Source organism: Pipistrellus kuhlii, unplaced genomic scaffold (assembly GCF_014108245.1).
Source record: "Pipistrellus kuhlii isolate mPipKuh1 unplaced genomic scaffold, mPipKuh1.p scaffold_m20_p_1, whole genome shotgun sequence".
NCBI classification, from domain to species: domain Eukaryota; kingdom Metazoa; phylum Chordata; class Mammalia; order Chiroptera; family Vespertilionidae; genus Pipistrellus; species Pipistrellus kuhlii.
Genome location: NW_023425404.1, coordinates 159,545,694 through 159,560,694, shown reverse-complemented (window position 1 = coordinate 159,560,694; position 15,001 = coordinate 159,545,694). Strand labels below are relative to the sequence as shown.

The following is a 15,001-nucleotide window of genomic DNA, read 5'->3' as shown; positions in this document are numbered from 1 at the left end:
GTTAGGGGGTGATCAGGCTGGCAGGCAGAAGCAGTTAGGGGCAATAAGAAAGGCAGGCAGGTGAGCAGTTGGGAGCCAGCAGTCCTTGATTGTGAGAGGGATGTCTGACTGCCCGTTAATCCCTGATCCTACCAGGATCAGGCCTAAATGGGCAGTCGGACATCCCTCAAATGGCCCCAAATTGGAGAAGGTGCAGGCTGGGCTAAAGGACACACACCCCATGCACAAATTTTGTGCACCAGGCCTCTAGTTAGTAGATAAGACTATTACAAAGAGAAGACTTAAAATATGAAGTACAAACACAGTAAGTATAATGTTTATTATTACTTTATCTTAATAAATCACTGAGAAAAAAAATGGCAAGTAAGCAAATAAACTGTGTATGAGTACTTATGCCTGAGATGATGGGTAATGTTACTAGTAAATAAGAGTTCTTGGAAGAGAATTGCTAAGTCTGGGAAAAATTAGTGACCTCCACCCTAACCATTTTATAAGTTATAGGTGCTTCTTACCTTGTCCTCTATCTCCTGCTGGTTTGTAACCTAGGACTGGGGACTGTCCTTCCCCTAGCTTAAGTGTGCACCTTTACTTCTGGGATCTGTAAGTAATAAATCTTGTGACTATTTCTATAGTGTGGAAATTTCTATTGAAACTTCACCTTCAATCAAAACAACTCCTAGGATTTTACTTCCCATGCACACACTCATCCCACTGTGCCTCCTCATTCAGCAGGTCATTATATTCATATTTAATTATATACATCAACTCTGGCTTCACAACACAATTGGTAACCAGGAGGGTGGGATCGTGGGCACAGATTGTACCCTTATATAATGCCTTTGACCTGCATGTGGCTTACTAACTTTCTGGGAAGGAGATGGCAATGCCCTGGCCCATGACATCAGGGAACAACCTCATCCTAAATGCTGCCACCAAAACCTTCTTTGACAGAGGTGTCACCAAGGAAGACTAAATTCCCTGCTAATGACCCTGTGAGTGGCATTCTATGTGTTTACCACAGAGCTTCCTTGCCTATTATAATGTGTGCTGCTCGAGTATGAGGTTATCTGCCACACTGCTTTCTACTTCACCTTTGAGCTCAGGAAAGCCAAGATATGTGCCAAGTCTCACAACTTTAAGGGGCCCCAAAACACTTAACCAAGTTGCTTGCCTTCATCACACCCATTGGATTGGCCCACATTATGCATCTTCTTGGGAGTTACTGAATTTAATTTTTGTTGGGAAAACCTTTTCCTGACTGTGGGTGCTGCTACCACAAAGCCCTCTACCTACAACTCTCCAAGACTATACCACCTCACAGCACCCTTCGCCACAATCACTGCTCAGGATTCCACAATCTTTGCTTCTGTTTAAGACTGCAATAGGTTTTGTTTTTTTATTGATTTCGGAGTGGAAAGGAGATGGAGAGAGATAGAAACATCAATGATGGGAAAGAATCTTTGATCAGCTGCCTCCTAAACACCCCACACTAGGAATTAAGCCCATAACCCGTGCCCTGACTGAAAATTTAACCTTGACCACCTGGTTCAATCATTGAGCCACACTAACAAGGGGAGACTCCAACAGTCTTTTTTTTTAATTTAATAAATCTTTATTGTTCAGATTATTACAATTGTTCCTCTTTTTTCCCCCATAGCTCCCCTCCACCTGGTTCCCACCCTCTGCCCTACCTCCCCCCACTGTCCTCATCCATAGGTATACAATTTTTGTCCAGTCTCTTCCTGCACCTCTAACACCCCTTTACCCCTGAGAATTTTCAGTCCACTCCCTTTCTATGCCCCTGATTCTATTGTATTCACCAGTTTGTTCTGTTCATCAGATTTTTATTCACTTGATTTTTAGATACACTTGTTAATAGATATGTATTTGTTGTTCATAAATTTTATCGTTACCTTTTTCTTCTTCCTCTTCTTAAAGAATACCTTTCAGCATTTCACATAATACTGGTTTGGTGTTGATGTACTCCTTCAGCTTTTTCTGATCTGTGAAGCTCTTTATCTGACCTTCAATTTTGAATGATCGCTTACCTGGGTAGAGTAATCTTGGTTGTAGGTTTTTACTATACATCACTTTGAATATTTCTTGTCACTCCCATCTGGTCTGCATAGTTTTTGTTGAGAAATCAGCTGACAACCATATGGGTACTCCCTTGTAGGTAACTAACTGCTTTTCTCTTGCTGCTTTTAATACTCTCTCTTTGTCTTTTGCTCTTGGCATTTTAATTATGATGTGTCTTGATGTGGGCCTCTTTGGATTCCTTTTGTTTGGGGTTCTGTATGCTTCTTGGACTTGTAAGTGAATTTCTTTCACCAGATGGGGGAAGTTTTCAGTCATTATTTCTTCAAATAGGTTTCCAGAAGCTTGCTCTTGCTCTTCTTCTGGGACCCCTATAATTCTGATGTTGGTATGCTTGAAGTTGTCCCAGAGGCTCCTTACACTATCTTCAAATTTTTGGATTCTTTTTACTTTTTGCTTTTCTGGTTGAGAGATTTTTGCTTCTTTGTATTTCAAATATTTGACTTGATTCTTCTGTTACTCTAGTCTGCTGTTGGGTCTCTGTATAATATTTTTTATTTCAATCAGTGTATGTTTAATTTCTAATTGGTTCTTTTTCATATCCTCGGGGTCTCATTAGATTTGCTGGCCTTTTCTAGGAAATTCTTGGGGGAAAAAAACAAAAAAAACCCAAAACCTTATAACAGTGGTTTTGAACTTTATATCCAGTTGTTTGTTTTCCTCCATTTCTTTAGCTTGTGATCTCTGCATTTTTGCTGCTTCCCTGACTTGGTAGGGTAGCTTTGTGTGCTAGGTTTTCTATATGGCCCAGTGGGTTGGCCTTCCCAGTTACCTGAGGTGGACACTCTTGGTGAACCCATTTGTAGACAGTGTGTACAGCCTTGTAGTAGTTAAGTCTTGATTGTTGTTGGTATCAGTGGGAGGAATTGCCCTCCAGGCCAATTGGCTGTGAGGATCAGCTGTGTCTACTCCAGAAGAACTTCTGTGATGGAGACAGCCTTATGAGACAAGACTTGCAAAATTGCAAAAGCCTCTGTGCTCAGCTTGGATGGGGATGAGTCTCAGGGTTGAGCAGACAGTCTTGGCTTCCCATCAGCCCTTCCCTGTGATGCCCCTGGGTCTCAGTGTCCCTTGGTAATTACTGCAAGCACCTCTAAGAGTAAGCTGCCCTCAAGTTTTGCCTGCTGCCAGACAGTCCAGTTTCTCCCCCAATGAATTTGGATTCCCAGATTCTCGCATGGTTTGGAGTTCAGCATAGTGGAGGAGCTTCCATTTCCCACCCACTAGAGAAATCCAGCAGCATTCATCAGTCAATCCTCTCTTCAACTTGAGCCTCTAAACCTCTGTCTTTTGCGGCTCCCCTGAGTTTTAGCCTGAGAGTCTAGATTCCCCCTGTATAAGCCTGGGTCCCCAAGGTCTCACCTGGAACTGGGGTTCTGTGCAGTCTGAATTGGGGTTCAGTGCAGTCAGGAGCTTTTGTCTCCTTCCTGCTAGAGAAAGCCAGCCAGGCACTCAGCCGCCAGCGCACATGTCTCCATACCTCAGCCTTTTGCAGTTCTTCTGATTCTCTGTGAGCTTTCTTCTTTTATTCTAGTTGTAGAATTTCCACTCAGCCAGCTTTCCTGTGGTTCTGGATGATATTCATTTTATCTTTTAGTTGTAGTTTGGAAATTGTTCTGTGAGGCAGCAGTTTAGGTGTTTACCTATGCTGCCATCTTGGTTTCTCTCCTCCAATAGTCTTAATATATTTATATAATGGGCAGAAACAAGAGCTTATTTTGGGGTGCCTATTCAATTGCTGGGATCAATAAAAGCTGTTTCCCAAGTTAGTGGCCTACCCTGCTAATTTTATTATTATTATTTTTTAATTTTTTTAATTTTTATTTTTTTAAATACATTTTTATTGGCTTCAGAAGCAAGAGGGAAAGATAGACAGAAACATCAATGATGAGATAGAATCATTGATTGGTTGGCTCCTGCAAGCTCCCTCACTGGGTATTGAGCCCGCAACCCGGGCATGTGCCCTTGACTGAAATCAAATTCGGACCCTTTAGTCCACAGGCTGACACTCAATCCACTGAGCCAAACTGACTAGGGCCCAGCTGATTTATTGACCCTATCCCCATTTGCCCAATAGAAAGCATCCACGTTACGCTTTAATTTGCCTTATGCTCTCTATGGTGTTTAATAGTTTCCATTCAGGACACGTCTTACAGTAAGTGGCACCTGGCAGGAACCTCCAGATGCCCTTCAGGATCCTCCATATCTGCCCAGGCACCAACAGCACATGAATATGACCTACACCTTGACCATAAAAGCACAATTCTTGTGGCCCAGCCATCTGGAGATAACCCTAATTTATTCTGGCTTCCCTGGGCACACAGTTAATGTCCATCCTAAGCCCAGTGCCTTGGGGCCACACACATTCCTGGTTCTCCAATTGTGCACTGCTAACCTTAACCAATGCCTTTTGCTCTGTGCTGGCCCCTTGGGAAGTAGTTTGTCCAAACTATGTACTTTAGCCTCCCTGGGACTACCCTTACAAATCATTGAGCAGGACACCCAATTGTCTCCCTTTATGACCTTTCAAGTCAAAATTATGCAGTATCCATCCCCATTATTTTTGGGACTAGAGTAGGTACTAATACACTTGAAATGCAGCCACGAATCATTAAAGCAAGCATCATTCTGTCAGCCATCCTGGCTGAACACATTGGGCTGTTACATAAGAGCATTTTTGCAGTGATAACATGATTCTTTAGTATAAATAGCTTGGGCTAACTGTTTAGTTTTATATTACTTATTAGATAAAACAAAAAGTGAATGTGCTTACAAAGGGTACCACCTATTACATGGATATTAATAATTCTGTATACACATATATAGAAGTTGGCCCCATAAGTACAAATGCTACATAATCTCACTCATATTTTAAATTAAATATCTACCTTATCATAACCAAGGGCTTTGGTTTAGTTTATTGGCTGGACCCCAACAAAAGGAATGTGGCTGATGGCTAAGAACAGGTTTTTAAACTCTCACTCACCTATGGATATTGGTGATTGTTATTTCTGCTTTTTTTCAAATATTGCAAAACCCTGCCCCAGGCTTTAATATCCTCACTGTCCAGACTGTGAGTTTCCCTGAAGGTTAGTGGCTAGGCATCCTGGAGTCAATTGCCATGAAAGTCATCTTTTGAAAAAGAACAACTTTTTTTTTTCTGCCTAGGCAATTTACAGTCTGAACACAACTCACCTCCAGAATCTGGACATTTAGATAAATGCCGGCCATAAATTCCATTTTACTTTTCCTGGGGCACCTCTAAAATAAATGCTTAGAGTTTAGTCTGGGAAAAGTTATGGATCTCTACCCCAGCCACCTTAAAACTCATAGGTGCTTGCTAGCCTGCTTCTATCTCCTGCTGGCATGTGATCTGGAATGGAGGACTACCTTTCCTTGGCTCAATTGTGACCTCCACTTCTGGGATCTGTAAGTAATAAATCATACAACTTTTTTTCCATTGTGTAAGTGTATTAAACACACACCTTCAATCCAAGTTACCCAATAAATTTCATCTCCCCAAAGTGGGAGTTTGAATGTTTTAAAGTTTTATATTTTCATTATGCAACATCTCCATGAATTATAATTATCTATAATACACTCTATCATACACTTCCCTCAATATTTATACAGTCATTCTAAAGTGTAACTCCTGGGATGAAAAATTCTCCAAATTATTTCAAAATAGAACTAAATTTTTTTCAAAGGAAGTAATAACACAACCCAAAAGTTAACCCACAATCTTATAAAGGTTGATATTGCTATTAGAGGAAAATATAAAATGCATCCAAATGTTTATTATACAATGCTTTTATATAGCTTATACACTGATTTAAATTTCTTACCTGAGATTTACAGCTGGACCTTTAAAAGCAAACTTTGCCATTAGGTACCTGAGCATAAATAAACCCTGGCTGGGCAAGTGTGGTAGTATAAGATATATGATCTTAAGTAAACAGACTTGTTTACTCTTAGCATTTCTCATGCATTACAGTAATAAGCAGATTAAGCTTTTTTAAAGGTATCTCCTTCAATGGCTATTCTGGCAAGTATTTGCATTAAATATTGTCTTTGCTATCATGGTCTCCACTGCTCCCATCAACCAAGAATGTCAGATGTATCTGAAATAAAGACTGATAATGATTAATAATCTCAGCTTATTATTAAGAAATATGTAAAATTAATATATCTCAAACTAATACAACATAAATTATTATTATTATTATTATTATTGATTATAAAAAGAAATTTAAAAAAAATTAAAGTGTCTTTTTTTTTTTTCTGAGTCCTATAATGATGAGAGTTGGTTATGTTAATTCAAATGAAGACACCACAGCAGTGTTAAATTGCACTGAGTAATAAAGAAACATCTCTGAAAAATCTTGTTGGTGTTTTTAATTTTAATATATTTTAAAAGGTACTAATTTAGATAATTAAATATGTGTTTTAAAGTTTTATGTTTTCATTATGCAACATCTCCATGAACAATAATTATCATTATGTTTCTTTGTCCAGCCATTTTAAAGGAGGAAAAAAGAAATAACGTTGGTATGCCTTTTGTCAGAGAGTCCCCAAACTGTCATATTTAGTAATAACTAAGTACTGGAATAGAACCTGACTGTTTATTTTATTAACTGGCAAACAAATGTGACAATAATTTCATACAAATTTTAAGTGGTGGCTGAGAATCTTGAGGGACTTCTCAGCAGCAAAAGTCTCTCTTAAGTAGTTTGGGGCCTCAACCTCGTGCTGGGCTCCCAAATCTGGAGCACTGGAGCCAGGAAGAGGAGCATACATAACTTCTGGCTGTGAAAATCAGTGGAGATTCTGCTGTCACAGAGAGACAAGAGTCTGATAAAAACCCAGGCACCCTCTATAAGGGCCAACACACAAAATCTGTTTTGTAGCCACTTACCCTCGACTGCATCAGAGGGAGCATGGCTCAGAGTGGACAAAGATTGTGCAAAGAGAGACTGGGTTGTGTGGCTCCGGTGAGAGAGCTGAAGGGACAGTTGCCAAGGTTCCTGTGCTGAGGTCCTCTCACACACTGCCCACAGCCACCATATTTTCTGGGTCAAGCACTGCCCTTCCTGCATCAGCCTGAAGGAACTCCTGATTCCCTGTTGCTCTGCCTAGCCAAGATCATGCACTGTGGGGGAGTCTGCTGCCTGTGCCCACAATATAAGCTTTTTTTGAAAGGCTCTGCAGGGTGAATGCAGAGGGTATCAAAGACTAAGTTGTATGGTTCTAGGATGGAACCAACCCCCTCTCCCCGCACCCCCCCCCCTACACACACACACATACACACACTTGCCTGCCAGAGCAGCAGCGACCCAGTCTGTATACCATAGCAGCACTGTCTCACCATGAGATAAATACTAGCCTAGCAGGGAGGGGCCACCAGGAGTCAAGAGAGTCCTGGTGGCCCCTCCCTGCTAGGCTTGCATTCAGAAATATTATTAGTTGGCTATGACCAGCCTAAGCCTACAGTGCAAAATCATTTGGAAGACTCTTGAGTAGATCTGTGCAGACACTGGGAAAGACAAAGTTGTGTGGGTAAGTGTGGGTAAGGGTCATATTTCCCCTCTCATGTCCAATTAACACCCCATTTCTGTGCAAAGCCCTCCCTTCACATGGTTAAATCTTGGTCTGTTTGTGATAGATAAACGCTGCTGGCCTCATCCTGATGACTTTCTGAGAACCAGTCCAATCACAAAGGTCTGTAGGCACCCAACTGGTGCCAGCTGGCCTTGGTGTGCCCTTAGACCAGTGGTTGGAGAACAGCGGCTTGCAAGCTACATGAAGTTCTTTGGCCCCTTGAGTGTTTTGACTCCACTTCTTCAAAATAGACTAGCCCAGGCCAAAAACCGACTTCTGCGCATGGGCCACAAAGTTTTGATCACACTGTACATGCCTACCCACATGTGGTATTTTGTGGAAGAACCACACTCAAGGGGCCAAAGAGCTGCATGTGGCTCATGAGCCATGGTTTTCCAACCATTGCCTTAGACTGTTGCTGAGTCTCTGCAGACACAGGACTATCAAGGATTTTGAGCCTGTATCAATATGGTGAACACAAGTCACCCCTACTTGGTGACTCATTGAGTTATATACTACCACCAGAGGCTCTTTCAATGACAGAGCCTGTCAGCTATCAGATAGAGGCAGATTGTGGGAGCCTTGGGCCTTTTGTTGATCTTCCCCCATGCTCAGTGCTGGTGGAAACTGGCCTGGGTGTATAACTTGGCCACTGCCATGCATGCCCATGCCCAACAGAGGCACCCACAAACTGTGGATCATTTACTAACTCCAAACAGGTTGTCCAGGGCCAGACACAGGCAATGCTTGACATTGAATGCATTGGAGTTCCTTCCAAATGGCCCCAGAACCAACACAACTGATGGTTGGATTCAGACCACATCAGAGCTGACCCAACTAGATCTATAAGCTGCACATACAAAAGTAGATCTCAGCAGGCACCAGAACCTGCTGGAGTAAATTCTGATTTCTTGGATTAGCCTTTGCCCAACAACTCACAGTGTGATTAGGGTTGATTTTCATAGTCAGCTAGTCAGAGGGGCAACCTCATCCATGGATGGGCCAGCAGATAAAACTACAACAGGAGGGTTCACATAACCCACACAAGGGACATTCCAGGAGACTGTGCCACTGAGGCACGTAGATACTTATTACATAAAGATAACATACCAAGACTGGAGACATAGCATATCTACCTAATACACAGAAGCAAATATAGAGAAGCAGTCAAAAATAAGAAGACAAAGAAATATTATCCAAAAAATAGAACAGGAGAAAGCCCCCTAAAATAAACAAAATAAAATGTAGGCAAGCAAGCTACCAGATATAAAGTTCAAAAAATTGTTATAAGAATGCTCAAAGAAATTAAAAGAAGGATGGATGAAATCAATGAGAATTTAAACAAAGAGAAAGTAAATATAAAAAACACATAAAATCCATAAAAGAGAACCAGTCAGACATGAAGAATGCAATATCTAAAATGAAGAATATAGTAGAAAGAATCAACAAAAAGCTAGATGAAAAAGAGGATCCAATTAGTGATTTTGAAGACAAGGTAGAAGAAAACACCCAATCAGAAGAGCAAAAATAATAATAATAATAATAAATTTTTAAAAATGAGGGTTAGTGTAGGGAAGTGGTTGGCAAACTCATTAGTCAACAGAGCCAAATATCAACCTTTACAATGATTGAAATTTCTTTTGAGAGCCAAATCTTTTAAACTTAAACTTCACTCAAGGGGCCAAAGAGCTGCATGTGGCTTGCAAGCCGTGGTTTGCCAACCACAGGTCTAGGGACATTTGGGACAACATGAACCATAACAGACACATCATAGGGGTAATAGAATGAGAAATGAGAGAGCAAAAGATGGAAAACATTTGAAAAGATAATGATTGAAAACTTTACAAACCTAAGGAAAAGAACACAGAAATCCAAGAAGAGCAAAGAATTCCAAACAAGAATCCAAAGAGCCCACATCAAAATACATCATGATTTACGGGAAGTCACCACTTTCCCAATACTGTCAGAAGGGTGCATCAAGGAATGCGGAAGGCTGATGGACCCTGGGCATTAGCAGGCTGATGTTAAGCACTGATTGTTCCATGTTGAGACAGTGGTGGCTCAAAGCAGTTTCCTTACCTAATAGCCTCAAAATAAATGTTTACTGTTCCTTAATGATATTTATTGATATTTATTGACCCTAGAGATAGTCTTTCTGCTACCTGTTTGCCATGCTTTTTTGAGGGCAAGATGTGTATCTAAAACTGAATAAAAAGCAGAGAAGGCCAGGTTTCAATATACCTCTCCAAGAGAGAGGTCTCCACCTGACCCCTATGCCTTCTAAATTCATACTTATTGTATATTATTTTCATTTGTGTGTAGTCCCAGATCCTGAACCCCTGCCACAAAAGGTTGTGGCATTCTGGCACCATGAATAGGAATTTAAAGGAGAAGATTTACCTGAGGGGAAAAACAGTAAAAAAGGAAAAGTGGAAATTCACTGGAAAGGTGGGAGGTTGACCGCACACAAAGCCTGTGCAGTTCAGAGTTATGACAGTAAGTGGATAAGGATTATTTTGATTCAGCCAGTTTATTATGGGGAAGAATTTGACTAAAAGACAAAAATATCATTGTAAATGTTTACCTTTCATGCTCAAGGATAAAGGAATTAAAATGTCAAAAGGTACTCTCTTAAGTCAGGCTCAAGGAAAACGCAGTCCCTTGTCATTTTTAACCATGTGGGTTCTTGTTCAAACTGCATTATGTCCACTTGGTATTGAGGATCAAAAGTATGTAACACCTAAGTCTCCAGATTGTCCACCTCTAGTGTGGGAAGGCTCAACAGCTAGAGCAAATTGGGCTAACAGTCCTTTAACAAAAGGACTCTTTAATGTTTTGTCTGAAAATTACCATACGATACTTTGGCACTGGCAGATTTTAGCTAAAATGACTTTATCTTCCAGTCAATTCTATGGATAGCACAATAGGATAAGATCTGTGAACAACAGGCAAAGATCTAGGCCACATTCTGGCTGTAAGTGCAAAGCAATGTAATCCATGAAAACAACTTTGATTTATTAAGTCTTGTCTATGTGTTATGCATGCTTGTCTTTGATTGTTGTTTTATCTCTGTGCTATTTTTTTTGTTAGTTTAATTTGTTTATTAAATGTGCCTTTAATTTAATTTAATATAAAAGAAACAGTAGATGGCCAGGCCATTACTAAATTTCCCCGGAGTAAACAGAATGGGTGTGCGGAGAAAGAATATGAGCGGTGCAGGTTCACATAGGTTAACACAGGTTCTAGGAAAATTCCCTAGACAAAGGGAATAACTAAAAAAAGCCACAGCCCATTAATTACTAGGTCTTTTGGTGATCCCATAAAATGTTTGCCCACTCTCAGGAATGTTACTAAGTCTCATTGTCACCATATTTTTATTTTCCAGTTTGTAATTTGAAATTTGGAGAAATGAGACATTTATTACAATTTAGGAATGCATCTGGGATTTCTAAACCCATGAAGAGGAAAAGGCTAGCTTAAGAGTAGGTGCGCCCCACCTGAGTTTGGGTGGCCTCTTGGCCTAAAGCTCCATCTCTTCACGGGTGCTATGGAATAAACCCAAGTCTGTTTTTATTTAAAAGATGGCAAAAATGACACAAGGAAAATATACAGGCTGGGTTTGGGCAATAAAATAATGTTTCCATGATAAAGGGCAGTTCTTGAATAATAACAGACCTCATTCCAAGGTTGCCTCAGAGGTCCCAGGGGCACTCCTGTTTTTATTTTTAAAAAAATAATAATAATACTTTAATATTAAAGCCACTAAAAATTAGTAAGTTATCTCTATTACAAAAAGTAAATGCCTTGGATAATAATAATTGGCTTTAAAATCTCAAAGTTGTTAAGGCAAAATATACATAACTAAAATGAAAAGTATATGGTAAATCTTTTTCAGTGATAATTACATATGACTAAACATAGTTTTCCAAAGTCTTTGGTAACTTAAAACTTTGGAGGTTGTTGAATTAAATAATAAAAATTATTAAATACCTAGGTATTTTAAAATGACAAAATACTAAAATATTAATCTGAGTTTACCTCATATGAAAAATCTAGAGGATAGATTTGAACCTATTAATTGAATATGTCTTGTATTTTATTTGAAATACTAGAGGCCTGGTGAATGACAGTTTATACACTGGAGGGGGTTGGAGGTGTCCCTCAGCCCAGCCTGCACCCTCTCTCAGTCCAGGAGCCCTCAGGGGCAGAAGGTAACCAGAGTGACTAAAGAAAAGCAATGCCTTATCACATCTCTGCTACTTCCACTCTTGGCAGCACAAGCCTTGGCTAGCCCTGGTTACCTGAGCCTTGGGCTGCCCTGGGCTGCTGGACAGCTGCCATATGAAGCTTACCTATGCCTCAGGCCAGCAAGGGAGGCTTGGGCGGCTTAAGGGACTGAAGGATTCTGGAGGCACGCGTGGAGAAGCTGGGCCCTCCTGGGGTCAGGCGCAGCCTTGCCATATACTGCTGCTCCAGTGGAGCTGATTAAACTGGGCACCGCCATCTTTGATGGTGTGGCAGTCAATAAGCATATTCCCTCCTTATTGGCTGTGGGTGCCCCCATCTTTGCAATGGCATGAAGGTCAATTATATTCCCTTTTTATTATATAGGATATTCTTAAAAATGTAAATATACTACTAATCTAAGAAGTGCTAAGTATTTAACTCACCACCTATTTATACTTCAACCTAAAAGTTGAAGCTTCCAAAAGTTAAAAATTCAAATCAAATTGGGAAAAATTATATTATTGTAAAAATAAAATGCATAAAGAATGGAAATTAATTTTTAAGAAAAATAATTCTTGCATTTTCTCTGGAAAAATTAGTAATTCAAAATATATTGTAGTCCTTGTGTGTACTACATGTGGTAAAATTTTAACCTAGGATATAATATTTTATTGGCCTGATTAAAAAGAAGATTAATTTTATGGTTTGAACCAAATTTTTAATATTAAAACCAGTTTAAATTTAATTGATATATTTTAGAACAATTACAAAAAGTGTATAATATAATATTTTGGTTATGTATATTTGATAGTCTTTCCAAGTTTAATTTCAAGAATTTAACCAAGTGATAGCTTTGAGACATTTCAAAGGCCCTGTAATGATTCAAGGATTTATTCCCTCTTAAAAAATGTTTTTGAACTAAATTAGGCCAATCTAATATATTGAAATTATGTGGGAAACTTTATCAGATAAAAATTAATAATTGCATTCTACATATATACATATATTTTAAGTGTTATAAAGGTTTCAACCTCTAAGTTTGGTAGGACAAGGTTGCTGAATACTTAGTTTTTCACAATATAAGCAAGATCTCATACAAACTCGTTTATATGAGAAGCCAATATTTCATGAGCAATTGGTTCTAGTAAAAATCAAAGTAAAATTTGCATACATATGCAAATGAGCACTAACCCAAAAGAATGCTGTTTAAAAGTAAATATAAGCTTAATGAAAATGAGAGAATTTTAAATCTCTTATGCAACTATTTACAAAGTAAATCAAAAGTTATTATTCAAGCATTAAATCTCACCATTAATGAGATACCATAAGGAAAAAGAAAGTTATTTTTACTTGAAATGTGTGCATTGCAGTATTGGCCAGCATATCTTGCTCCTATCTGTTTTTCTGAAAGGCAACCAAGTTGGTTTCTGTTTAAAAGAAAATAAAAGTTTTTTTAAAAAGAAACTCCCTAAATGTAGTTTAGAGATTGCTCTGGGAGAAAATACAGAGGGAAATGCCCTTCAAATATTTAGGAACTATAATTAAAAATCAATATATTAGGCCTTAAAATATAGAAATATGAAAGGATTGCCTTAAAAACATTAAATGACTTCCAAAAATTATTAGGGGACATTAACTGTTTAAGGATTTATCTTAAAATCTTTACTGGAGAAATGACAAATTTATTCAATATATTGTACTTATGGTGACTCTACTATTTCCTTGTCCTGAACATTAACAGATGAAGCTAGGAAGGAGTTCCTAAGAATTGAGCAGGCAATCTCCTCAGCCTGAATTGCCTTTATTAGGACAGTTTAATTCTATGCAAATAGTCCCACTGGAGTCATCTTCCAAAATAAAAATTCTCCTACTATTATTGAGTGGGTCCTCCTAGGGCATCAATCCTCCAATCAATATTATTGATTTTTTACAGAGAGGAAGGGCAAGGGACAGAGAGTTAGAAACATTGATGAGAAAGAAACATCAATCAGCTGCCTCCTGCACATCCCCCATCAGGGATATGCCCACAACCAAGGTATATGCCCTTGACCGGAATTGAATCTGGGACCTTTCAGTCCACAGGCCGACACTGTATCCACTGAACCAAACCGGTTTCAGCGGGCTCTATTTACTTTCATGGACCTAATATATTTTCAAAAGAACTACAACTACTCCCATCAAATTCATGCCCCTCCCCATTCGACACACACACACAATTCCTTGCAGGCCCATTTCTATATTTATGTAGCTGTCTAATAGTAAAAGAGAATCTTGCCTTTAATTTGTACCACAGTGTAATAGAAAGAATAATATGTTGTAGACAGTTGATAAATTTCAAATTTTAGCTTTACTACATACACACATGCTGGAAGCCAATTCCAACATGTCATCATTGCAAGAGTTTCTTTGAAAGGTTGATGGAACTTGGGAACTCAACAAAGGCTGAGTCACATATCCTGTTGGGAATGGCTAAAGGCATTTCCTCAAACCTGAAAAGAATAATGGCTTGCTGCCAGTCAGCTCAGGACATCTTAATCTACATGTTATCGCCTCCTCCTAGCCAAATACCTGAACAGCCAAAGGCAATTCCCTATTCTGACAATGGATGCTGTAGATGAAACCCTACTCTTTTTTTTTAATATATATTTTATTGATTTTTTACAGAGAAGAGAAGAGAGGGATAGAGAGCTGGAAGCATTGATGAGAGAGAAACATCGACCAGCTGCCTCTTGCACACCCCCTAACGGGGATGTGCCCATAACCAATGTACATGCCCTTGACCAGAATCGAACCTGGGACCCTTCAGTCTGCAGACCAATGCTCTACCACTGAGCCAAACCAGTTTTGGCTGAAACCCTACTCTTAATGTGTATATCTCCACCTTGCCTTAGGACAATTTGTGTTAATAAAAAGCATGGGGCCCTAGGATGAGAAGAACTTGATTTTCTTCAGCCAAGCTCCTCTGCATGTCCTAAATGCCTTTCAAAATTATGTTTCCTCTCTGAACTCTTAATTTATGCACAGATCTTCTCCAGATTGCTGAACCCTTCTAGATGCCAGATCAAAATCCTGGCATTAT

General features: G+C 39.3%; 1 protein-coding gene across 2 annotated transcripts in view; it reads right to left on the bottom strand.

The window, feature by feature from the left end:
- LOC118705701 (UDP-glucuronosyltransferase 2A1) overlaps window positions 1-8,673 on the bottom strand; it is a 50,250-nt gene extending 41,577 nt beyond the window's left edge. The window contains exon 1 of one of the 2 annotated variants that reach the window (XM_045571933.1): window positions 8,635-8,673. In XM_045571933.1, coding sequence (XP_045427889.1) covers window positions 8,635-8,658 — 24 coding nt within the window. In that variant the 5' untranslated portion in view covers window positions 8,659-8,673. Of the gene's footprint in view, window positions 1-7,411; window positions 7,475-8,634 lie in introns of those variants that run through there. The other variant, XM_036414735.2, reaches the window with a different exon arrangement.
- Window positions 8,674-15,001: the final 6,328 nt, after the last annotated feature.